This window comes from Agelaius phoeniceus, unplaced genomic scaffold (assembly GCF_051311805.1).
Source record: "Agelaius phoeniceus isolate bAgePho1 unplaced genomic scaffold, bAgePho1.hap1 Scaffold_110, whole genome shotgun sequence".
Lineage (NCBI taxonomy): Eukaryota > Metazoa > Chordata > Aves > Passeriformes > Icteridae > Agelaius > Agelaius phoeniceus.
The window spans coordinates 896292-922070 of record NW_027509876.1 but is presented as its reverse complement, the minus strand read 5'-3'; the positions used below and the strand labels follow the sequence as shown (position 1 = coordinate 922070).

The 25779-nt window shown below is 50.7% G+C and overlaps 1 protein-coding gene across 1 annotated transcript; it reads left to right on the top strand.

Annotated features, from left to right (window-relative positions):
* The first annotated feature begins 5906 nt into the window (after positions 1-5906).
* LOC129130573 (hydrocephalus-inducing protein homolog) lies at positions 5907-24524 on the top strand. The gene is made up of 13 exons (XM_077173053.1): positions 5907-5927; positions 7962-8081; positions 9843-9977; positions 11414-11613; positions 14638-14756; positions 16056-16260; positions 16943-17135; positions 18206-18305; positions 19216-19334; positions 20503-20726; positions 21690-21757; positions 22703-22935; positions 24390-24524. Exons 1-13 carry the CDS (start codon positions 5907-5909, stop codon positions 24522-24524), a joined length of 1872 nt encoding a protein of 623 aa, XP_077029168.1.
* Positions 24525-25779: the final 1255 nt, after the last annotated feature.

The following is a 25779-nucleotide window of genomic DNA, read 5'->3' as shown; positions in this document are numbered from 1 at the left end:
AAACACAGAAATATCTTTTTTACTAGATGTGTACAAGGCCAGGCCTCATTGGAGGCACAGCTTTTCTCACAACTCTGCATCATCTTTAACTGAAAAAGAATTAAGCAGTATGGTCATGAGTCTGGCATCTCAGCCAGAAAGGCCAGGTATTAGAGGGAAGAAGTCAGCCTATAAAATCTGATTAGTTTTCCTCTTCCATTGGTCTGTCAATAATGTTAATCAGAATGTATCTCTACATGTTAACATGAAGGTGTTTGTATTTACATAAGCAGTAATATATCTATAAAGACTTTTGAATTCTCTTCAAGGACAAGAAAATTTGAACCAATAATCCTTTCCTAATAGACAGGTCCAGTTTAACTTTTCACTGAAGATGTTAAACCCAAGGGTAGTTCATGTAATGCTGTCCTTACATGTCGCTATCTTCATGCACAACAGCCCATCTTTATTCTTCACAGCTCACATTTAGATGGTTTTCTAAAGGCATTGTCTTTCATTTTAATTGGTTAGTAATTTACTGCAATTCGGTTCATTGGTTGGTAGTTGCTAAAGTACATGTTAGTCAAAACCTTTCCTCCCTAACGAGGTTTACATTCTTGTCTCCTGGATAGAAGCTGTGGGTAGAAGTCTTTCTTCTTCTTTCTTCTCCTTTCTCACAGGAACTTGTCAGGCTAGCTGTTAGCTGTACTTAGCTGAAGCAGCAGGCCTGAGCCATCATTTTACAAGGGTAACAAAGCTCTTCTTTTATACGGCTTTACAATATTGTATGTAACAATGTTGTATGCAACATTGACATATGATTATTTCAATCTTAAAGAATAATCTTAAATTTCTTTCCCGTGAATTTTGACCTTTGTAATATTTGTGTATGATATATTTGGAGATAAAATCTGGTTTGAATCATCCCTTCATAGAATCACAGACTCATGAAATCATCAAGGTTGGGAAAGCTCCCTGAGACCACGGAGTCCCAGCTGTGCCCGATGCCCACCTTGTCCCCAGCCCAGAGCCCTGAGTGCCACCTCCAGCCCTTCCTGGGACACCTGCAGGGATGGGCACTGCCAAGCTCCCTGGGCAGCCCCTGCCAAGGCCTGAGCAGCCTTTCCATGGGGAAATTCCTGCTGGTGCCCAGCCTGAGCGCAGCCTGAGGCCGTTCCCTCTGCTCCTGTCCCTGTCCCTGGGAGCACAGCCCGACCCCCCGGCTGTCCCCTCCTGGCAGGGAGTTGTGCAGAGCCACAAGGGCCCCCCTGAGCCTCCTTTGCTCCAGGCTCAGCCCCTGCCCAGCTCCCTCAGCCCCTGCTGGGGCTCCAGCCAGGATAGCATCCTAGTGCTATACAAAGAGCAGTGCCGTAGGTGCCTTTATCACCACATTTTAATCTTTCATAAATACAGAAAGACCCTTCAGAAAGCACTAAAGCCAAGTCAGCAGCAAAAGTGCCAATGTCCTCTGCAAAGCAGCGCGGCCCGGGCCGGGCCGGCCCCAGGCTCGGTGCCGCGGTTGCCCGGTAACCGCGCCCGGGCCCTCAGCGTCTGTGACGGCGCCGTGGCCTCAGCGCCCGCAGCCGGCGCTGCTGCTCATTCGCACTCGGCATTAGCCAAGCGAATGGTTCGCAGAGATTGGTCTCTACGAGTCCTGTGATTTCGTGGAGAATTGGTCTCTGTGAGCAACTCGGAAACTCGCACAACATTGGTTTTTGCTAGGGACTCCTAAATTCACAGAACATTGGTTTCTGTGAGGGAGTCCTGAACTTACAAAGCATTGGTCTTTGTGAGGGACTCCTAAATTCACAGAACATTGGTTTCTGTGAGGGAGTCCTGAACTGGCAAAGCATTGGTCTTTGTGAGAGACTCCTAAATTCACAGAACATTGGTTTCTGTGAGGGAGTCCTGAACCGGCAAAGCATTGGTCTTTGTGAGGGAGTCCTGAATTTCGTTTGAAGGTAAATATTGACTCAAGTTGTACTTTCTGGTTTTGTCACATCTCTGCTCTGAAAGAGAATGACAAAGGGAAATACAGGACGGGAGAACTTCAGTCATCTGGAGCACTGATTCCTGGCTGCAGATTAGGTGCCAAACATTACACCAGAAAATTACTCCTGCTACTTGAGTGTCCCTAAGAAGAACGAGATGCTTAATGTCAGTGCCCAGGACCTGCAGCTGGCTGATTCCCACTTGTACTATCGCTGAACACAAACTGTTGAGACCCTGGGTTTTTCCCTTTGTGGAGGAGCAGCCCAGAGGTGGGGCCGAGGCTCTGGCGACATCGAGCGCTGCCTCGGGGCCCGGGAGCGAACCCAGCCCGCTGTGTCCGGGGACCGAGGGAGCACCGGGGCTGGAACAGGCGGGGACCGAGCGGAGAAACAGGCGGGGAAACGGGCAGATCGAGGGCGGAATGAGAGGGAAGCGAGGGAGCAACGAAGTAGGACCGATGCGGGACCAAAGCCCTCCCTGCGCCACCGCCGCGGGCCCCGGGCCGGGCGGGCCCCAGGCTCGGTGCCGCGGTTGCCCGGTAACCGCGCCCGGGCCCTCAGCGTCTGTGACGGCACCGTGGCCTCAGCGCCCGCAGCCGGCGCTGCTGCTCATTCGCACTCGGCATTAGCCAAGCGAATGGTTCGCAGAGATTGGTCTCTACGAGTCCTGCGATTTCGCGGAGAATTGGTCTCTGTGAGCAACTCGGAAACTCGCAAAACATTGGTTTTTGCTAGGGACTCCTAAATTCACAGAACATTGGTTTCTGTGAGGGAGTCCTGAACTTACAAAGCATTGGTCTTTGTGAGGGACTCCTAAATTCACAGAACATTGGTTTCTGTGAGGGAGTCCTGAACTTACAAAGCATTGGTCTTTGTGAGGGAGTCCTGAATTTCGTTTGAAGGTAAAGATTGACTCAGGTTGTACTTTCTGGTTTTGTCACATCTTTGCTCTGAAAGAGAATGCCAGAGGGAAATACAGGATGGGATAATGCCAGTCTTCAGTTTGGTGGCATGTACAGCTGAGGGGATGAACCATATATGATCTGCTGATGGTGCTTTTTGTCTCACCGAAGAAATGCAACATTTCCTAAATATACTAGTCTATCCATTTTTTCCTATAGTATTTATTTAAACTACTTATAGGTGAATGAGTTCTGTTCAAGTTTCAGGGGGTTGTTATGATCTAGTTATTAAAATTATTAAGGAGATGCCTTAATAAAACATGACCATGTGCCAAAGTCAATAGTTTGGATTTTATGGAACAGTAAATGTAAGGAAGAGAGAGGGATAAAGAAATAGCAAAAGGAGGGGGGGAGGGTGGGAGCTGGGAAGGGGGGAAGAAAGAGAGCGACAGAGAGAGATTTAGTAGAAAATATCACCATTCCATGGATCCCATCCCATTCAATCCTCTTCTGGTCTTCTCTGTGGTGAGGCCTCACAAAATGGAAGACTCCAAAGGATTAATGCAGATTTGGGCAAGGTGGCACTGCCCAGGTAGCTCCCTGGGGTGGGGCAAGTTTGGCTCTGTCTCTTGCTACTCTCAAATAATATCAAATCTTTAGCACTAGGATATCCTTTGAGTCTGCCCTGAATTGGGTTGTGGCTTTTCAGATCTGTTGTGTTACTTTGCATGCCCTGCAGTCGTCTGGTGCAAGGCCTCAGGAATGGCTCTGGGGGCACTTTGGAGGTCTTTGATGGGTTATGACACCCCCTCAGCTGCCCCTCATGGGAAGGTCCCCTGGATGTGGCCTTCTGGGGCTGGGGGCTTCTAGAGCTGAGCCAGTTTGCCTGAGGGAGGATGGGTGTCCACTGCCCCTTAGCAGAGGTTGTGCCACACGCCCAGAATTTCCTCCTCGCCCCTCTGTTGATGGGAGGTTTGAGTGCAAACCTGGCCTCAGCAGACGAGTCTGTGGCTATGACTTCCCCAGCCTGAAGGCAGACAGAGCTGGTTTTCAGCACAGCTGCTGGGTCTGGCTTTAGTGGGGATGTATTTTTCTCCCTCAGCCTTGTTCACTTCTCCCCAGACCTGAGCTAATGGGATGCTAGCGTCAGCTTTATCTTGTCTCAAGTTCCCTTAGGCAGCTTAACTCACAGTGCCAAGTTCCAGTCAGGAGGCATTTTCAGGGAAGGGTGGGCTTGGGGGTCTCAGCTTCTTTATTCAATTTTGTCACAATGGGCAAAAAGTCCTTTATAGCAATATTTAAACCATTAACCATAACACTCCAGTCTCTCTCAAGTCCTGTGAGGAGCAGCTGAGAGAGCAGGGGTTGTTTAGCCTTAAGAAGAGGAGGTCCACTCAAGCTGTTTTTAAATAATATTTAAGCTACAGCTTTGATTGTTCTAAGTATTTTTAATGTTGAGCATTTTAGCTCCAGGTTTCAGTATGATCCATCTTTGAATTGCACAAGGTCACCATGTAGTTCAAATAAAGTCCAACTAGAGGCCTAACAATACTAGCTGCTTATGCCAAACAAGCACATAGCTACTTTCAAATCATAGAAAATCTTTAGCACCAGTATATCCCTTGAGTCTGCCATGAACTGGGTTCTGGATTTTCAGAGTTCCATTGTTGTTCCTTCCAGTTCTGTTGAGGGACTGTCACTCATCTGTGACATCATCACTTCACAATGGCATCTGGATTCCCAGGAAGGACACCAACACCTCGACTTTTGCTTAGGGAAGGACTTAAGCCTAATACTGTGAGTAGCCCCTGGGGCTGTGTTAAGGCTGGAAACTGCCCTGGTGTCCCTGCTCTCCCTGCCCCTGTTGTCCAGCAGTGCTCTGAAGCTGCAGAGCCCCTCCCCAGCCCTCTGTGCCATGCTCCTGTTGCTGGGGCTGTCCTGGTGCAGTAGGGAACACTGTGGGATGTGTCAGGGACAGCCCAGCGCCTTGCCTGGCTGTGCCAGCAGAGCCAAGTGAAACCAATGTACAGCTGAAGCCCTCAGCATGGGCTTCTTTCCTTCCCCTTTGCCACAGCAATTCCTTCTGTCAGGCTGGGCACTCACCTGTGCTGCTCTGACCAAGCTGCCCTTGGGCACCTGGGCATGTGAGGGGGAAAGCTCAAACTCTGCCCCAAGCCTTGAGAGCCACGGCTGGTCCCAGCTGGAAGAGCTTCCAAAGCAGCTGTTCTCTCCCAGCTCCTGGGTGGGCACAGATGCAGCCCTGCAGGCAGCACTGGAGCCAGGGCCACAAAGGTCCCTTGCTGTCTGCAGCTCACTTGACTGAAGATGCCCCACTGCTGAGGCTCTGTCCAGGACATCCCTCTGTTTTCTTCTCTCGAGGGCTCTGTCAGCCCAGACAGAGAAAACCAATGCTAAGTAACAGAGAGAGCTAAAACTTGGACACATTCCTGTGCACCTCACTCTTGCTACAGCTTGTCTTGCTTGCTTCCCTTGGACTCAGCCAGCAGTGCTATCTCCTGCCTGGGAGTTTTGAGTGTTGTGCAGGGGTGGAGTTCAGGCAGTTCTGAGAGCTCCTCCCCACTCTCTGGAAAGGTCACTGCCTCAATCCAGTGAAATGGAAGAGGAAACAAATGCCCAAAGAGCAGAAATCCCCAAACATGTCCCATCAAATCACAGAGAGACTCATGGGACAGAGCCATGTGGCTGGAGTATGTCTATTGCACTCTGTATTATTAATTTATTGGTGCTAAGTATTTCAGCAGGCAACTTCCAGGGTTTCCAGAACTGTCCTAGTGGCTGTGATCACAAATTATTCATCAGTGCCACTTGTTCAAGGAAAGCCTTTCTGAGCAAGCACATCTCTGACATTCTTGCTGTTTGGTTTTTTTTTTGTTTTTGGTTGCTTTTTTGTTGTTTTTTTGTTTTTGCATTTCAGCTGCTTCCCTCTAAGTTCCAGAGGGAGAAGTTTGTCAACTCAAAGCAGGAGGCCAGCACTGGGGGGAGTTTTCTGCCCAGAATTGGCCCATGTGTCGACATGAGTGAGACTCGTCAAAAGGTAGCCTTTTCCCGCTCTTTTCCTTTCTGTTTAACATGAAGTTTGAAGAGGGTGAGTGCTTGTGACAGGCTCGCCTCCAGCAAAAGACCTCAGTGTGCAGGTCCTGTTGTCATTGCAAACTGCTGGGAGTGGTGGACTGGGAGTCCTGATCTGCACTAAGCCAACACAAATGACCTCTGCTGAAGCTGCTGGGCTGTGCTGGAGTGTAGCTGCCATTGCTAAAACCAGGGGGGGAAGGCTGAGGACGCAAAGGCACCAAATTGCCATTTGCCCTTCTCCTGCTGAAGGAGCCACCTCTTGCTTTGGTGTGGTCACCATCAAATGCTTGGGGTCACAGCATTCCCTCCACAGTGGCAGCGTTGGCCTTTGAGGCCGAGGACCTGCAGGAATTCCTTCAGATTGAGCAAAACAAATTGCATTACTGCTTTGGGCTGGAACAATGTGTTGGGACCCTGACGGGGTGTTAGATTTTGCAGGCTGCCAGATGTACAGGGGACTGGCCCTGGGCAGAAGGGAATGGATGTGCTTTATCTGGATCAGTGCCTACTTAGAGTTGTGTTTAAAGCTGCTTTTCTGGCAGGACTGGCTCAGTAGAAAGCACAGTGCAAAGGGGTAGGTGACCGAGGTGGGCTGTTGAGCAGGAAATTGGCAGCAAGCGACACGGAACACAATCCAGGTTAAGGATTGCCCTGGAGAGGGGCCTTGGGAACACCTCAGGGAAAGGCACAACTAAGGCACAGTGTGCTGCAGCCACTCCCTTCAGCAGACTGTGTCTCCTCATGGAGTCACACACAAGACCTGCTTGTGTCTCTGGTGTAACAACAGTGTGACTGGAGAAGGCAGACAAAGCAGGGCAGAGCCTTCTTAAAGCAATGTCTCTGGTCCAGAAGCATTTGCTGTTGTTGTGTCTTTCCAGACATGCCTCTGCAATGGTATTAAATAAGATGGCAATAATGACAAGAAAGCACCCATTTAAAGCTAATGGAAAAAGGAGATACCAACTCTACTCTTACCCAAGTCGCTGAGAAAATAATTGAACCTTATCCTCATTCAGCATTGTCATTCACTTGTCTTCTATCCTCATTCACTTGTCTTTTTCCTGACTTCATTTTTGCCTTTACCTGACTTCCTGACTTTATTTTTGCCTTTCCCTCTGTTAGAAAGGCAGTAACTTTTAAATGCAATGAAAGGGGACAAAATCATCCAAGCAAAAGAAAACTGTTTCTTAGCAACCACACACAGAGGCGTGTGTCTGCCTGCCCCCGAAAAGGAGCAAACACACCCTCCAAGAAAAAAGCAATCTTTGTATCCCCTTTGTACCCAGCTGGGACAGTCCCTGGCCCCTTTTCCCCGGAGGGGTACTCAAGAACTTCCATTCTCTCTGACCACCAACTTTTCTGTCCCCTCTCCTCTCATCCTCCTTCCTTTTGGTCAGGTCTTCAGCCAGTTGGTGCTGCCAACTCACAGCAACACCCAACACCAACCTGAACAAATCCAAACTACAAACAACACATAGTACCAACAAATTCCATTCTTTCACTTAAAAACCTTTTGGCTTCAGCCAAATACCACCTCATCTCTCCCACCTCCTCTAGTACTGTTCTCTTCTTACTGATGCTTAAGTTCTAGTTCAAAACAGGTATTTGCAGTTGGGTGGGCCTCAGTTTCCCTGTCTCAGAGTAAAGGACATCCCCAAATTGAATCTGATGTCAATTTGTGGGTCTTACTTACTCCATGAGTGCTCAGTCAGTGCTCCAGTGGGCACAGGGCTGTGCTTAAGGAACGTGCTGCCTGGCATTCTGGAGAAGGAAAGCTGGAGAAATCAAAAGAGCAACTTGGCTTGAGCCTGCTCTAAGCTGATCAAGCAGTTCTTGATCAGCTCAGAGCAGAGGTGGGTGAGCCAGAGTTTGCCCAGTGTGTCCTGGGCACACATGCTCACCCAGAGTCTGTGCTTCACTGGGGATCAGTGTAAGGGATCCTTCATGAACTTTCCTCCCAGCAGCTGAACCTCTCCCTGCTCTCTCGCCTCTCCAGCTGTCACCAGCTCCCCCGAAACGGAGCGTGTTTGGGGTTTCCCCACGAGAGCTGGTATTTCAGAACGTCGTTGCTCATGAGGTCTCTGAAATGGTGCTGTCTATCATGAATAAGGACAAGGTAAGTGCTGGCACCTGGAGCTTTAACACTGTGCTGGAAGAGGAGAGTGCTGTCATTCCCCCAGTGTACAGCAAAGCAAGTTATCTGCTGCAGCACATCCAGAAGAAAATGTCTCAGCACCTTTGTTCTGCAAGTTGTGGAAATCTTCCTGTGCTGGGAACTGTCCCCTGATTTTGGCCATGCATTGATGGTATCTATGCCAAAGGAGTTTCCTGCTCTTGAAAGCTCTGGATTGCTAGGAATGTTGAGCCTGTACAGTTCTTACCTGCTCTCATGCTTTGCCTTGAGCTATACCACATCCTGGGTTTCCTTGGTTAATCTTGGCTCCTGGTAGGAATCTCTGCCTCTCTCAGCCAGTTTGGCTCCCTTTGTGCAGCTCACAGTCAGCTCAGGGGCTGAGTCTTCTCCACTTTCTGCTGGAATCACTTCTCATTCATGGCATTGGCACTGCAGGAAATGTGTTTCGAAAGAGCCCTGCAATCAGAGTGATGGAGCAGAAGCAGTGGGAGGCCTTTAGGTGCCACTTCAGGCTCCTGCTAAGTTTCATTCAGCTCTGCTCAGCTTTTCCAAAAGCAACACGGTGCTCTGCTTTCCCTTTGGAGAACCACAGCACATCCAACGCTCCTGGAGGTTTTCACCTTCACTTGTGATTGTTTTGCAGTTTCCCAAGAGAGTTGAGAGGGAAAAAGTTGAAAAATGTCACCAGTTGTGTTCCAGTGTAAAGAGGAAAACAGAGACCATTGGAATTTCAGTCAGGGAAACATTTCTCAAATGAGCCTTGTGCCAAGAGTGGGCTGGTGGGAAGAGACAGGAGGGAGTCCAAATCATCTGGTTTAGACTTTCTGAGAGCATTTGGTGCTCAGGGGTTGATGATATCTGTGTGCTAGAAAATGCATGTGTGCTGTGTCTGTGAATCCCAGAGGGCAGCACCTGGCCTGCTGGCTGCAGGCAGGAATGCCCAGCAGCCCAGCTTGCCTGCACAGGCAGCAAGAAGCCCTGCAGAGCCAAGATTGGCTTTGCATACTGGAACCACACTGTCACTCAGTGCTGGTCATGTTTCTCCAGGCAGAAAATGCCTTTGAAGCCCAGAGTCAATAGGCACAGCCTGTCTGTGTTTCCATCACTTTTGGCAAGCTGAATGCTCTCATGGTTTTATGATTCCTCCTTGCTGCTTTACTGCCCGTTTAAATTCTCTTTGCCATCTCCTTGTTTTAGGGATTGTCTTGCTGTGTTCCTTCTTTTGCTTTTCAGGTTTACTTTTATTCCCAGGAAAGCCACAGTGGTTTGGTCTCCTCTCTTGCTGCTCTGCCTGCATGACTCTATCTCCACAACGTCCCTACCCAAACCTCATCTGCTAGAAGGGAATTTTTTCCTTCCCCCAGGACAATTTGATGCTTTGCTTTCAGGTAGCACATTCGCCCCTGGAACATGACAACTTCATGGCTGTGTGCAGGCAGAAGCCAGCAGGTTTTTTGGCCTTGTTGAATATGCAGATGACTTGGTTCAGGTGCTCTGTCTCCATCCTGCTGGTGCTGAGCTGCTTGGCCCTTCCTTCCCACCAGGCACTGCCCTACTGGCCCTGGCCACAATGCTGGAGCCAGACAGGAGGGATTCAAGCTCAGCCTTGTGAATGATGTGCCTGTGCCTGCACAGCTGAAAGTGCTTTGGAAAAGGGGCCAGGGAGGGATGTCAGCAGGGCACGGACAGGTCTCCTCTCGTTTCCACAAGTGGCAAAATCATCATGTGATGTCTTTGCTGCAGATTGCTCAGATGGTGAAGGTCTGCATGGAGAGCTCACCTTACTTCCAGCTGGCCTGCCCCAGTGATGTGTACCACATCGTGCCACCAGGCGCCTCCGCCCCTGTGCGCATCCGCTTCAGCCCCGACGAGAACAAGGTGAGGCTGGAGGAGCCAAAGCACACAATGATCTCCACAGCCATTGTTTTCCCTGCACTCTGCTCCAGCCCATTGCATGCTGTGAGCTGGGCTCCAGGCCCTGGGCAGGCAGCCTGCAGCAGCCAGTCACACCTTGGCACTGCTGGCAGGCACTGCAGCCAGGCCTGACAGGCTCTGCTTCCCCTCCCTGCACATCCCTGAGCATTCCCAAGGGAAGATGCACAGGGAACAGGATGAAAATGACAAAGAGATGTTGACAGTTGTTCAGCCATCTCTAGGTCCAGTGGAAGGGGTTTCATTATTATGGAAAACACTGGAGGGACAAAGAGGTCAGGGAGCTTTCCTCCTTCCTGACTGCCAACAGCTTCCCTGCCTGCCCCTGGGCTGGAGCAAAGACGGTGCTTTTTCACCCCCTCTGTTCTGCAGCCTTGCAGCTGTGCTGTCCCAGAGCACAGGTGACCATGGCACAGCTGCAGGGGCAGGGCAGAGGATGTGCTGTGCCTGTGAGCCCAGCCTGGCACAGGCACACTGGGCTCTGGGTGCCCTTGGTCAGCAGGAGGTTGCTGAGCTGCAGGGGACTTGGACACCTGCCTGAAGGAGCTCGTGTAGGGCAGGTACAAGCTGCAGGCAGAGCTGTGGGCCCAGAGCCTGTGGCAGTGGCACTGCTGGGGCTCTGTCTTCATGCCTGTCACTGTGCTTGCTCTGTCAGCTGGCACCCATTCCGTGCCAAAGGTGCTTCTGCATGGAGGTTTGAACAGCAGTGCTGAGGCCCTGGCAAGTCTGATCTCACTGCTGGCATCTGGAGACTTGTTCATCCAGAAGGGTTTAGGACATGGCATGGAAGGGAGGAAGCCTTGCAGGCAAACAAAGAGAGGCCCTTTCCAACAGCATCCTGCAACCTCTTAGCACTGTTCTTCTCCTGACTTGGTTGGAGAGGCAAAGTTAGAGGGGAGTTCTGAGCCAACTGATGTTTCTGCACCAGGCCAGAGGTGCAGGATCTCTTTGGGTGCAGCTGTTTTCTCATCTTCCTCTTGCTGCTTAGAGTCAGTTGAACACTTTGTCCTATTCTCAGACAGTGGGAATATAGAAACCTAAAGAGGAATGTGCTGTGTTCCCTAGCTCCATGTTCCTTAGAAGGAGCTTAGGAATTATTTCATATCATTAAAATTTGTGAGTGAAAATGATGGTGGCCTAGGGCAGTTCTCCGTATGACCCAAGTGACACAAGAGCTTAATGCCACTGGGATAGCTTTTGCAAAGGGCACTGGTGCCTTTAAAATGTGACATATTAGAAAAACTCAGTGTTCATTTTAGGGTGGAATAGATAAATTGATGCCCGGCAAATTGATGCCATGGATGAGTTACAGGAAATGGTTTTTCTTCTGCCACAGGGATGGCACTAAATGCCCTGTGCTGAGCCAGTTTCTTTTCCTGCAGGATTATTCCCATGAGCTCACCTGTATCATGGCAAAGGAGAAGATCGTTGTGCCAATTCGGGCCATCGGTGCCCGAGCCATCCTGGACTTCCCTGCCCAGGTGGACTTCTCCGAGTGTCCGGTCAAGCACAGCACCCAGAAGACTCTGCTGGTTCGCAATGTCGGTAACCGGACAGCTCATTACCAGCTGAGCACCCAGAGGTGAGGCAGCTCATCTGTCCCTGTGCAAAGGATATCACCTTTGGGTGAGAGCAGAGTTGGGAAAGAGCAGCAAAGGAACCAGAGCATCAGAGCTGCTGCCCTGCAGCCCTGGCTGGAAGTGAGCAGGATGGATGGCATCTGCTCTTGCTTTCAGTGTTCTTAGCAGGATGCAGCCTTTGAGCTTTCTCTGTCCCAGATTTCCTGGAGGGTGCTGGAACATGTTGGTAGCTGGCTTGCTGAGCACAAGCAGCTTCTGAAATGCTTCCTCACCACTGCCAGCCAAACAGACCCATTCTCTGGGAGGCCCCAGGCACGTGGCTCTCCAGTGGTCCCTGCATCAGATGCCCAACATGAGCTGTGCTGTGGGCAGCTGGTGCAGTTCCTGTTACTAAAGCTGCTCTGATTTCCCTTGTCACCTCAGAGCATCAGCTGCCTTTTCTGTTCCATGATGAACCTTTGAAAGCCAGTTTAAGATTTCAAACAGATGATTTAAATCTCTGAATAAGACTGTGCCCCCTTTCATTGAGATTTCTTTTTGAATACTCTGAAGTTCCTGTGTTTCTGCTGTTTTTTCTTTTTGGTTTGTGTTAAATGTTTTCCAAAAGATCATGAACTCTTCACTGGGAGCTTTCATGAAGGTCGAGCTCCTCTAATGCCTCTCAATGTACCACATGCCCATAGGTATATGCACAGGTGTATAGGAAATAGGAGCTATTTAGGGAAGATGTGAAAAGCACTTGGGCTGATTTAGAAGGTAAAAGTACAGAATAATTTCTGCTGGAAATCATCTGAGCAGACACACTGCTCAAAGCAAGACCAGTGTCTGGGGATTGCAAGGTGCCATTGGGAGATCTGGACCTGTCTTTAGATGCCATACAAGAAAACAAACAAACAAATGGACCTAGTTAAAAAGCAGAAGAAAACAACCTATTAAAACCCCCTCCATAGCTTCTCTTTTCTGCCTGTTGGGTGCAATGGTGATTCATTGAAAGGGCAGCTCTAACAGGGTGAGAACTGTCTTAAGGAACAGCTCACCATTAACAGATAAAAGGCCAAAATTTAGCCTGCCAGCCCCATCTCTTGGCAGTGGTTTTCATTTGGTTCTTACAGTGTCAGGGATGTCTCCTTCACAGCTCTTCTATCTGTGGGCTCAGGGAACAGCTTAGTGATGTTGGCTGAAATGCAGATGACTGCTACAGCAGGAACAGAGGAGTCTAGTGGGTACAGCCCAGGGATGTAGGAGATGCAGGGGCTGATTTGCACTGAGTTTTTCAGTCCTGAAACTGAGTCCTGGACTTGGCTGGATCCTCTTCTCCTGATAATTTGAAAAGAGGAAGATACCTTCTTTCTCAGGCAAGAGAGAAAGAAGTCACCCCTGAAGTCACCCCCAGGAGTGTTATTCCCATCCTGCCATCTGAGGGCAGGAACATGTAACATGGGGCAGCAGTGGGAAGGGAATGGAATGGAATGGAATGGAATGGAATGGAATGGAATGGAATGGAAGGTAGTGCTGAAGTGTGGCTAGGGATTCCCATAAATGGCAGCTTCTCTGTTCTGGTGGAATTTCTGGCAAAAGAATAAGAAGAAAATCCCGTGCCTTGCCCCCAGCAGGCACTGATCCCCCCGAGCCCCAGCAGGGACCTGCAGCAGTGCTGGCATCAGCCCCGGGGCAGATGCAGGAGCACGTGCACTGATCTGGCTCTGGGGCTGCTGAGGCCTTGTCTTTCCTCCCCTCCCTCCAAAGTCTCACGTCCAGCACATAAACATTGCTGGCCCAAGGCTTCTCCATCAGCCAGTGATGGTCTCACCAGTGGGAATGGGAACAGCTCAGCCCATCATTGCAGCAAGAGGTCCTGAATGAGCTGAACCTGAAGCAAGTGACATCAATCAAGCTCAGCTTGCCAGATGTTCTCTTTATTTCTGTGTGTGATGTAATCATCACCAAACTCCCCAGAACAGACTTTGAAATGACAGATTGACCAGCAGCAAAGCACCCAGGCCAGGAACTTTTGTTTCCTCAGTGGGGCTGGAGAAGAGCACAAAGCACATTTCCCCTGAGCTGTCCCTGAGCATCAAAGCACAGAGTCTTGTGCTTGTCAGGCAAGAGCTCTTTACCTGGTGACCAATCCTGATGGCTCCTGTTAAATCCAAAGTGCACCAACACATTTGCATTAACATTTCCAACACCTCACACAGAGTTTCTCTGCTGGGCCAAGCAACAGTTACCAGCCTGGATAACAAGCCACAGTCCCAGACTGCATTGCTGGTAAACACACAGAAACCTCCTGTTCTGCTTCCTTGATGTGCTCCTGCTCATGGTGCTTCATTTAGCTGGCATGGGCTCCTTCAGACTGTAAATAGCATCCTCCTTTTGGGTTTCCATGTCACTCTATTGCTCTAATCTGCATTTGCACTCTTTCAGAGTTTTGACTGCTCCTTTTCTTAGAGCAGCTTTCATTGAAATGTTGATAAAATGTGCCCTTTTTAGGCTAAATCAGGATATTTTCAAGGCAAAATAAACCAAAGAATCACACTGCAAATTCAACTGTAACTATTCCTTGGTCTTCAAGGAAAAGTTCCTTCTCCCTGTCTGATTCCTAGGCTGTAATATCCCAGGACAGGTAGTGCCCTAACATTTGCATCTCCTGAGATGAGGTTTATAGGCAGCAGGAAAAGAGAAATTCCTGAGGCAGTCAGTGTCAAGTTCTGCATGCAGATAGCTCTGAAGCCTCTCTGTGCTCTTCACAAACCATTCTCTGATGGGATTGCTGGCAGTGGGACCCTTGAGCCTCATTGCAGAGAGCTGGATGCAGAGTATGGGGGAGCTGAGGTCATTTTACCCCCAGGATCTTGTGAGGGCTGGATCTCCTCAGCAGTGGCTCAGTGGCTGTTTCGGAGCCTGTCTGTTCTGTCCTCTGCTGCCTGTGCTTGGTTTGCTCCCTGCTTGCCCAAGGGAGCTGCAGTGCAGCAGGAATCTCCTGGCCAGGTGTCCCCCCAGCCCTGATCCCTCTCTTTGTGTTGCAGTCCTTTCTCCGTGGTGCCGACCGCAGGAACTCTGGCTGCTGGGGACACCATGCAGGTGACAGTGACATTTCATGCGCTGACCAACGGGGAACATTTTGGGTCCCTGTGCTGCAACACAGGTGAGTGCTGGGCCCTGCAGGGCACAGGACAGTTCTCCACATGGCTCCCTGTTGTCCCTCCCCCTGCGTTCCCTCCAGAGGTACCTCCCTGTTCAGCTTTAGCCCAAAGAAAACTGAAAACTCCTTGGTGTTCAGGGGCTTGAGAAAGTGGATCCCGTCTAAAGGGTGAAGATTTTTGATTCCTGTTTTGCTGGGAGTTGCTGAGTGGAGGAAGGAGGATCCCTGATTCTCCACTCCCATGTGGCTATGCCTGGGTGAAGTTTTATTTGATTCCTGGGCCGTGCTGGATGTGAGGTCTCCATCAGACTCTCTCCAATGCAATGGATTTCTTGCACACCTCTGTCCCATATGCTGCTTCTCCACTGGCTTGTCACACATCCTTTTTCTATGTGGCCCTTACACATAGATGTAGTTTCTGTCTAATAACATTTTCAGGCCCTCAAGTTCCTGTTTGGTGACAAATCAAGACCAATTTTTCCCTGTGCCCATTTCCCAGGCTGTTCATGTTGTTACAAACCTCTCACATCTATCTCCCATTTGATTTCTAGACTGAGGAATCCCATTCAGTCTTAATGTAGAAGCTGCTCTGTACTTATTAATCTTTCTATTGTCCCTTTTTTATTTAATGTGCAATGCGCCAGCTTGGTTTTTGAGATCAGAACAATAGAAAATATTTCAAGACTGATGTGGCTGTGGGTTTGGACAGGGAGATGATGATGATGATTTTCATGGTGTTCATTTGAGAGTGGTTTGTCATATTGCAGAGCCAGGCTGGTTGTGTTTCCTCACCTGTGTCCCCTCCTGCTGTGCGCTGTCCCTTCACTTGTTCCTCTGGGCCTCCTTTTGCTGCCCACCTCCCCCCAGGCATATTTGCTGGTCAGCAACAAGGGATCCAAGGGATCAGGAGAGATGGGAGTCTCGTGGGATGCCCAGGGAGACCCTGGGCCAGGCAGGGCTGAACAGGGCTCCTCACCCTGTCACCTGAAGGACTTGGATGCAGAAATCCCAGTGATCTGAGTGGGTCACCAGAGCACACTGACCAATCCCACTGTCCATCCTGTCACCTTGGGGCCAAAGCTCTACAAACACACTCAGAACTAAGGGGTTTAAGGAGCTGCCCAGGACATCCTCACCACTCTACACACAGAGCTGTCAGGATGTGACAAATGGACTGATCCACAGAACTGCTCATTCAGATAAAAACTGTGACACCTTCTTTTGTGCCCTGGGATTTGTTCTGTTCCTTGTGCTTCCATCAGCCAGTGAGCTGAGCAAAGACTCCCCTTTGCTTTGTTCCAGGTGAAGAGAGTATCCACACAAAGCTCCATGGAGAAGCTGTAGATGTTGATGTTGTGTTGAGCACAAATTCCGTGGAGGCTGGCAAGACCTTCATCACCATGGCATACCAGACAACCGTGTTCCTGGAAAACAGGAGTAACATCACAGCCCACTTCCAGTGGAAGGCTTTGCCTTCTGAGGAAGAAGAGAATAAAGAGAAGAGGAGGTTGGTTTGGAAGATGCATTTCAGTGAGATCTATGGCCCAAGACTGAAACTAACCTATGGCCTCAGGGGGGTGTTGGTGCTTTTGAATGGTTTAGGCCAAGTAAACCATGCCTGGCACTGGGGTGTGTGTCCCTGGGCTTCAGGAGCTCAGCACTCAGCATTCCAGTTCCATTTATACTCCAACCAGGAATGGCATTTTGGGAAGGAAAGGTTGGTTGCAATGACTGATTTCCTCAGGTTCTAATTGGGCTCCTGTCTCTCTAATCTTCTTCCTACATGACCTGGCAACATCTCCCCTTCCCAGGGAAGTGCTGCAGTGGGTGCTCTGTGACCTTTATGTGCATCCCCCAAGCAGCTCAGTGGGAGGAAAAGCCAGCTGAGGTGGTCGGTGGATTCTCCCTCAGTTTTGGCAGAGGCTTTGAGCCAGGAGGTTTCTCTGGAGGGATGTTGGCTTTGGAAACCTCTCCTGAGCTTGCAAGTGTGGGGTGAAACTCCCTGCTGTGCCAGTGAACAACAAGTTATCCTCTGATCCTTGTGGGACCCTCGTGGCTTGGCTCAGCCTTTGCTGGGGAGCTGCTGCTGCTCCTCCCCAAGTGCTTTGCTCTCCTGCACTCCCACTTCTCTCTGCAAATCTGTGGCTTATTAAATGATCAGCTGGCCTTGTCTCTCCCTGGGGCTGCAGGCAGTGTCGTTTGCTGCACCCATCGGGTGAGGAGTGGCTGGAAAACTTCACGGAGGAGAAAGAAGTAGAGAAGGTGCAGGGCTTTTCTGAAGATCACACTGCCCTCCTGAGAAGCAGGGTCCAGGAGAAGAAGGCAAAGGTGCAAGATGACCCCCTGCTGTTCGCCAGTGAAAATTTTTTCATTGAGCCATTGGTAAGTGACACCCGAGAACCTCATTTTCTTCCTCTTCCTCTTCCTCCTCCCAAGCACCCTTCCCCCGGCTGCAGTCACTGGGCAGATCCTCAGCTGGCCCCATGTGCTGGCAGGGAGGATGTGGAGTTTCTGGAGCGGCTGCAGAGCTCCCTGCTCAAAGCATTTGTGCCCTGCAGGCTCAAGGCAGGGCTGGGAGCCTGACACAGCCCAGCTCTGCTGCCAGGCTGGAGCTCAAGGCCCTGTGTGCGTGTCCTTGCAGTGTCACAGGGAGCAGTTCCTGTAGGCAGGGGCTCCCCCCACACGTGGGGCTCAGCAGAGGCTGTTGGAGCACTGCCAGCTCACACACTGACCTGAAGCTTGCAATGGTTCCCTGGCAAAAGGAGGCCAAATTCAGCCCAAGGTTAATGACAGAAATGCCAATCCCCTCCTGTAACCATGCCTTGCACTATTGCTGAGTGTCCCTTCCAGTGTCATCCTTGTGTGAGCCTGGACACAAGGGTGCAAGGCTGAAATGGGCCTTTGGAGTTCTCCTGCACACAGGGACACAAAACCTTTTCCTTTTCTGGTGATGCAAGCAAACTGCCACGTGCTCCCATCAGCCAGAGCCCTGATTCTGAGTACTGGCATTGGGAGAGATGATGAATGCCTGGTGTCTGCACGGAGCAAAATCCCTTCTCATCTTGCAGTAAAGCCCAGAATAATCCCAACCTCTGCTTTCTTTCAAAACAGCTTAACTAATATCTGTAGTTGTCTCTTCTTGGTTACTCCTATGGCCCATCTAAGGCCAAGAGCCACCAGTGCACAGTGGCACTTACATCCCATGGAGCTGACAGCAGCATGATGGGACCAAGAGCTTGTGTCAGAGCAGCAGGAATATTGTGGAGAGTGGCAGCTGATCAGCTGAGCATTGAGAGCTTCCAGCGCTGTGTTGAGCTGGGTTTGGAGGCTTTCCTTGGCTGCTTGTGTTGTTCACTCATCATTGATGCTCAATCAAGGCTTACAGGCCTGTGGTTGGAAACAAGAAATGTGGAGTTTGAAGAGCAATGCTTTGCTGTCTCTTTCTGTTGTAGGAGGGAGAAATTGGGCCGAATTGTTCGGCTGAAATCACGGTGACCTTCAAAGCCCTGGAAGCACTGGAGTATCAAAGTGTGGCTTACTGCCATGTCTCAGGTGCAGCTCCTTTGCCCTGCTCCTGTCCCCCTCAGTGAAGCCATGGTGCCAGCCTGAGCCCACTGGGCTCCCATGGAAGTGCTGGGAAGAGTCCCTGGTCAGCAGGGCAGTGCTGGCACATCCCCCCTGGCCCTGCAGCCTCCAGGGAGTCTCCTGTGCAAGGCCAGGGCTCAGAATGCTGGCTCTGCCTTACTGATCCCAGAACAGCCCAGGCAGTGCAGGGAGAGGTTTTCATGCCACGGCTTTGCCAGCATTTCCTCAAAGGCCAGAGAGCTCCAGAGCAGAACAGCTTTAGTGAACAAGCACTAAGCCCCTGCAGGCCCCTGGCCTCCAGGATGGGTCCATTTGCCATGGATCCATCATCAGGTGGAAGGAGCTGAGTTAGAAATGTGCTCCCTGGCCCTGGATCACCTCCCAGTGCCCAGACAGCAGCAGAGCAGAGGTGGCTGAGCCCCACTGAGCACAGGGTGTTTGTAGAAGGAGCACCCTTGGCCAGCAGCTGCTTCTCTGCCTGTGTGGGAGTTGTCCCCTTGCAGCTCTCACTCTGTGGAAACAGAACACAGTGCTGAGTGTCAGAAGGGGAGCACTTGGGCAACAAAGGCCTGTGCTCCTGGCCCGGGTAGTTTGGTAATTGCCAAACTCATCATGAGCTTTTGTGCCTGCACTGAATGGATTTCAAAGCTCCTCTAGGTGCATGGGAAGGAAACCACAGAATCACAGTAGGATGAGGGTGGGGTGGACCTTAAAGATCATCTAGTGCCAAGGCCATGGGCAGGGACACCTCCCCCTAGACCAGGTAGCTCCAAGCATGAGTACATCCAGCTCAGAGTCAGGGACTAGCACTGAGGCAGCCTGGAAAATCCAGTGTGACAGAGGGAATGATTGTACTGCAATGGACATCTCTCCCCAGGCCGTGAGATCAGGCTGCCCCTGTGCCTCAGAGGGAAAGGCCAAGGACCCCTGGTTGAACTCAGCTCTCCTACGCTGAACCTTGGGAATGTTTTTGTCTACACCCCCTATGTCTATGAGGTGAGCAGCAGGGCTTGGGATGGATCCTGATGGCTCCTGAGGCAGCAGCAAGCCTGGTGGAGCTGTGGAATTGCTGCCAACCTGGGCAGCTGTGAGCAGGGAATATTTGATGTACTGCTCCAACCTGGGGGGTCAGAAACGTGTGTCTGTTGTTCCTGAAGCCCCAGTCCCTGCTTTTGGGCAGCCTTCCTTAGGGATCAGCTGGGAGGCTTCCTGCAAAACAACCCCTTGCCACATGAAACCAACACTGGGTCAAAAAGCTGCATGTTCAGAGGCTTTTGTGGCAGTGCCAGACACAAGGCACCTTTGGACTGGGCTCTGCAGAAGCAGCTGCAACAAACTGGCTGCCTTTGAGCTTCAGCCCACTGCAAACAGCTTCCAGTCAAGTGTCCCTGCTTATTGCTGAAGTCACAGGAAATCCATCCAGCCTCCTGGCTCAGTGCTGGCCATTGCAAAGGGCTTGGGAGTTCTCTCCCTTGCTGACCAGTCCCTCACCACACTTCAGCCTTGGTGCATCTCTGGCTCTGGAAGGAGAAAAGTGTTCCTGGGAATAAAGCAAAGGATTTTTCTACCTATTTGCCTCCCCCCCAGCAGTGTCAAGTTTGCAAAAAATTCATGAGGGAGCAACTCAAAGAGGTAGAAAATGAGGCACTACATCATGCCAGACACTTTCAAAAGCGCGGCTGGGGAAGGGAAAGACACGCTGAGTTTTCTTACCAAAGGATGGTGCTGTCTGTACATTTTGATGCTGATGCCTCATTCTCAATGAATTGTTTCCATGGTATGGGAAAAGGTGAATGAGTAGATGGTGCTGTTGGAGCTGTGCTCACTGGGGCAGCAGCAGCTCTGGGGTGATTCACTCCGCAGCTGCAATCACCCCACTCAGGGCTCTCAGGGCCAGCTCCCCATGAGCTTGGTGATGCTGAGCAGAGGTGCACTGCTCTGTGTCCATGGGATAAGCCCAGGGTGACTGCAGGTCTGTGGAGTTGCCACTGCTCTGCATGAAAACCCAAAGGCAGAACTTGTCCTGTTGTATCTCTTGACTTCTGCCATTCAGCAGCACAAAGCATCTTCTGCCTTTGCTGGGTGTTCATTGCATCATTAGACAATAACTCACAAGAAGGGAAGGTTCCACCTGTATTTCCATTTTGCTTTCTTGCTTCTGCAGGTGGAACTGATTAACCAAGGAGCTCTTGATGCTCCCTTCACCTATATCCCTTCAACCACAAATGTGGACTTCTGCTTCACGGTTGAGCCCGAGCGGGGCATGATTGCACCAGGTGGGACCCAGACTGTTCAGATCTCCTTCCATACCACCGTGCTGGGGAGCTTTGAGGAAAAATTCCAGTTCAGTGTGGCTGGATCTCCTACACCTGTGATCCTGACCATCAGGTAAGGACTCTGGGAGCTTGGTGGGCACATCTGTAGCTGTCTCTGGGACATCCCCCACCTACCTCATTTTGGGGTTGAGCAGAGAAAAAAGGTGATGCCTGAGGTCTTAATCTCTGCTGTGATCCTGGCATTGCCTTAGTGTCAGGATGCCTCCTGCCCTGTGTGGTACCCAGGAGCTGCAATGACTCCTCCCTGCAGGGATCTCCCTCTGCCTTGGGCCATGGCAGTAAAGAAATGAAAGCAATCTGCACTTGATTGTACCAATAAGATAAGGGAGATGGATAAAAAGGAACAAGGAAGTTATTATTTGGCAAGAGAAAAGTGGTGAGTAGGTCTGCCCATAGTGGAGAAACAATTATGCTGGCTTTTTTTTTGGAGGAAAAGTGCTGCTTTTTTAGTTTGGAAATCAAGAGGGAACATTTCACCAGTCCTTTCCTCTAGGATTCACCTGTCCCCTGGGTAGAACTGTTGCTGCTCTTTTCAGAGGATGTTTGGGGCTCCCCTGGATTCATGTCTCAGAACTGTGTCTGTAATGATTGTGTGGGTCAAACTCTCCTGAGAAAGCTCCTCCACGGGAACAGCAGTTGCAGCTAAGAAGGAGCAAAGCAGGGAACCTGTGGCTGGAAAGGCTGGTTACAGAAGTTTGTGGGGACACCTTGATGTCCATCCCATTGCAGCTGGGGAAACTGAGGCACGGAGCCATGTCTGGGTGTGTGTTCAGGGTCCTTCATGGGACCCCCAGCATCCCAGGGGCTTCTCCTGCCTGCCCATCAGTGGCTGTTGGCTGCTGGCCACTTGGCTTGAGCTGCCTCCTGTGCACAGGGCCCTGTGCTGAGCACACGGTGCTGTGTTGGTTGGAAACCCAGGGTGCCCTGAGCCCAGGTTTTGTGCCCCGAGCCACGACAGCCGGACCTTTGCAATGCCTTTAACCGAGCCCTTTCCTGCTCTGTCCTCGGCCTCCAGGGGCAGCGTCACTGGACCGAATTTACACTTCGACCTCCCTGAGCTCGACTTCGGGGACATCTCCTTTGGTGAGTGTTGCCTGGGCTGGGACACAGCGTCAGGGATCTGTGCCTTCCAACAGAAAAGCATCCCTCACTCCTGGTCTGCCCCAGCAGCCTCTTCAGGCTGTGAACTGCTGCTGCCTCAGGGGGCATTTTGCCATTGTGAGATCCAATAGAACCAAGGAATAGAAAGGCAGTATTTTCTAGTCTCTGTCCTGCTTTAAAAGACAGATCCCCACCATGTGTGGCGGTATCTCTGGCTTTGCAGGATGGAAAGCAAATCTCAGAGCCAAAGTGGGGATCCCCTTGCAGGCACAATCACAGTGAGCAGCATGGCTGTGATGTCCCTGTTTGTTGGGTGAGGTGGGACATGGTTCCTAATTGCTAATCTCAAACCAAGGCTGGGGTTTGCCCCCAGTTGAGTGGACTCTGAGCTGTCACGTGCTCAGTCTGTTTGGCCCAAACCAAGAGATGCTTTAAGGGTCCTGCAGAGAGAAACTGCATTAAGGTGCATCACATTCTAGTTCCTGATTCCATCCTCATTTTCTTTTGCTGTAGCTTCTTATCAATGACAACTCACTGTTTATGTATCGTGAAAACAGTGGGAATGTTGGCAGACTTACCAGGGAATTTTACAGCTTGAATTCTCAGAGTCAATGCTGGGTCTGGGTGCACACTCATCACTGAGAGATAACTGGTGCTGGTTTGGGGCAGGGGAGGGAGCTCCTTCCCCTCCCAAAGAGAGAAGCTTGCAGTGTTCAGCAGGGCTAGGAGTGGGCATTTTCAAGGCTGCAGTCTGGAATCAGTGTCCAAGGGAACTCAGTGATGATTAATTCCTCATGCAGCTTCTCGGTGAGCTGTAGTTCAGAAAATAAAGAGCTCAACTCCAATCTCACTTTTATCCTGGCAGGATATTCCCACCAGGATCATGCCATAATGGGTGCCTGAATGGATATTTGTGTCCTTTCCTAGGCTTTCCCTATACCCAGAGATGTCGCCTCACCAACTGCTCCATGGTGCCCGTGACATTCAAGCTCCGCATGTCGGACGATGGCACGCAGCCGGCTGTTGACAGCCTTGATCAAATACGCAAAGAAGGTGACCCATCCTGGAGGAAGGGAATTCATTTCTATGTGGAGCCAAGGGAGTTCACAATGAATCCCAGCCAAGGAACCATCCTCCCCCAGGGACACCAGGACATTGAGGTATGGGAAGAATCCAGCCGTAGATGCTTCAGCACCAGGGCTGAAGCTTCACTGGAGTGTGGGAGGGCTTTAGCTCTGGTGCCAGCTTTGAGCATCGTGGGAGTGAGAGATCTGCACTGCTGGGAGGCCTCTGCTAGCTGGCTTACCCGGGATGTTCCTCAAGGAGCACTGGTTTGTTTCCAAAATCCTACACTGAGATCAATACCATATGGTCAAGTCCTGAAGCCATTCTTTTGCTTTTGAGAGCGATTTCTTTGATTGCAAGTGGGCAGAGCAAGGATGAAGGCAGAAGGTGGCTGTCAGAGAGATGTCATTGTATAAAGCAGTTAGCTTTTCTTCTTGGTCTCATTTTGCCTCTCCTGAGGAGCAGAAAAATTTGTGTTCACTGCAGGGATCTCCAGTGGAGACAAAAACCTCTGCAGCCATGTGTTGCGGTTCAAATTGATTTTATCGATTCCTTGTTCTGTTGTACACCCATGTTCTCCCTGAGTTGGCTCACGCCTGTGTTTTACCCTCCCTCAATGCTGTCCCTCATGCCGTTCCCTGCCCCTTGTTCCAGCTCTTTTCCCTGCCTGTCTAGGCAACCCAGCCCCTTTTGTTCCCAAACCTTCTTTGCCACTTGAACCTCGGGCCAATCCCTGATTGCAATACCCCTTTGGAATTCCCCTATTCTTGGAGACCCCATTGGCCATGTGACCCATCCTCTTTACCCTCCTACCCCCAGTGGTCCCAGACACTTGATGTAACCCCCTCACTCCTCCCCTGAGGATTCCCTATTGATTTGCTGTTTGTATCCACCCCCTGATTTGTATTTTTACAAAAGCCCTTGCACAGGAGTGTCCAGGGCTCTTGTGCCTCTGATTCCTTTATTTGGAATAAACCCTTCCTTGTGGAACTTCAAGACAGAGAGCCTCCTCCTTTCTCCTCTGCCTGGTCCCTGTGGTGGCTTGTCTCTTGCGCTGTACAGCAAGTGGCTCTGAGGGTTCTGCCTCTGGTAAATGCCCACCCTGGGGCAGCTCCCCACTCCTGGCGTGGTGCCGGAGTTCTAAGAGCCAGCCCGGGCTCTGGGTACCATGGCAGCCATGAACTGCCCAGCACCTGCTGGGCCACACTTTGCCCTCAGCCTTCTGCTGTAAAGCTGAACTCATTGTGTTCAAGTCAGATTTCCTCTGCATTTATGTCATTGTAGTCAGATGAGAAATTGGCCCCTTAATTTGAATACAGTGGTGTGTAGAGCTTTAGTCTAATGTTTTAATGAAGCTGACCTATGCTGTGATAGCAAGGTGTGTTTAACAAATCTGCTATTGCCAGAAGGCTTTTGTTACTCTGAGACTGTGCTCTACACATGGACCAGCAGAAGAATTAAAGCCAAATCCTTCCTCAAGAACTGGAGGATGTCACATGTGGGTAATGAGCTTTTGTAAGGAAGAATTTACTGTTCTTTTTTCTACCAGGTGACCCTGTGTTCCAACACCGTGATGGAATTCTACAGGAGATTGCTGGTGGACCTGGAGGGTTTTGGTGAGGGAGTGGCATCAGTGGTCATCACAGCCAGGTACCAGCCCTTCCTGGCCTCCCCTAGGCACTGACTTGCACAGGCTTTGCTGGCTGCAGCTGCCAAGGAGAAGAGCTGCTGAATGGCCTCATGTTGTGCCAGCTGGACATGAGAACAGCAGTGCTTGGACAGCAGCCTGTGGTGAAAAGCACCCCTGCTCACAGCCCAGCACAGTCCTGGCCCTTTTCTAAAGGGACCAGGAATGGTATCATTGATTGGCCTGGGTTTTGGTGCTTGAGGTGGAACAAATTTCCCGAGGGCCTCCTCTCCTTCTTCCTGCAAGAGATGGAGTTGTGCTGGTTGTGACCACCCTGCATTGGTTAGGGCTGTTCAATGCCCATTTGACAGTGACCAACGTGTTCTGCTCCATTTCACAATCTTTGGGGGTAAATGTTCTTCATTCTCTCAGTATCTCTGATTCCCTTGGGGTCATCTCTTTGCCCAGATGTCTTGTTCCAGAGCTGCATGTGTACCCCCAAATCCTTCTGTACCACGAGTGCCACCTGAAAGTGCCGTACGAGAGGAAGCTCGTCATCAGGAACCTCAGCAACCTTCCTGGCTGCTATGGGCTTATTCCCCAGGTTTGGCATCACGTCCACCTCCTCCTGTCAAATATTATTGGGGAGACTATTAGTGGAAAAAAGGGTTTGGATAAGACCTTGCTGGTTTCTATTCAGTCTTAAAGATCTGCTGAGAAAAGGATCCTACCTGAATGTAAACCTTAGGATGCAGTTTAACCTCCTGAGGAAACAGTTGATGTTCTAGTCTAGTCTTCAGGGTGTTTTCTTGTGGGAGGTCTTAGAGGGTTGTGAAAAGCTGCTGCATCCACAGACACCAGTGCCTGTGCTGGCAGCCTCCTTGCAGGTTCCCCTGGGAGTGCTAAGCCTACAATTCTTGCAGCTTGTTTGTGCCTTTACCTTTGTCCTGGGGAGTTTTAAACGTGTGTGTAAGTTGCTGTTGCAGTGGATGTTAAGGAGTCTAAAGTTTCTTCAGAGGTGCCTCTGAAGTTGCATTTCATTCTGTCCCTTCCAGCAACGCAAGGACGACTCTCCCGTGCTCTACTCCAGCCCCAAGCCCTGTGGGATTGTGCAGCCTTACGGCACTGCAGAGATCCCAGTTATCATCGAAGTGCAGACGCTGGGCGAGCATCGCACCAAGGCTCTCGTCGGCGTGTTCGGGGATGAGAGAAACCCACGGGTGAGTGCAAGGGGAGATGTGAGCCTGTGTGCAACTGCTCCTGGCAGGGTGCACAGGGACAGGGATTCTTCCAGGGAAAACAGGCACAGGCT

Excerpts from the sequence above, each read along its gene's own strand:
- LOC129130573 (XM_077173053.1), top strand. The coding sequence starts at position 5,907 with ATGAGTGAGACTCGTCAAAAG. Across the intron at positions 5,928-7,961 it reads TGAGTGAGACTCGTCAAAAG|CTGTCACCAGCTCCCCCGAA; the intron begins GTAGCCTTTTCC and ends TCGCCTCTCCAG. Across the intron at positions 14,757-16,055 it reads GTCCCTGTGCTGCAACACAG|GTGAAGAGAGTATCCACACA; the intron begins GTGAGTGCTGGG and ends GCTTTGTTCCAG.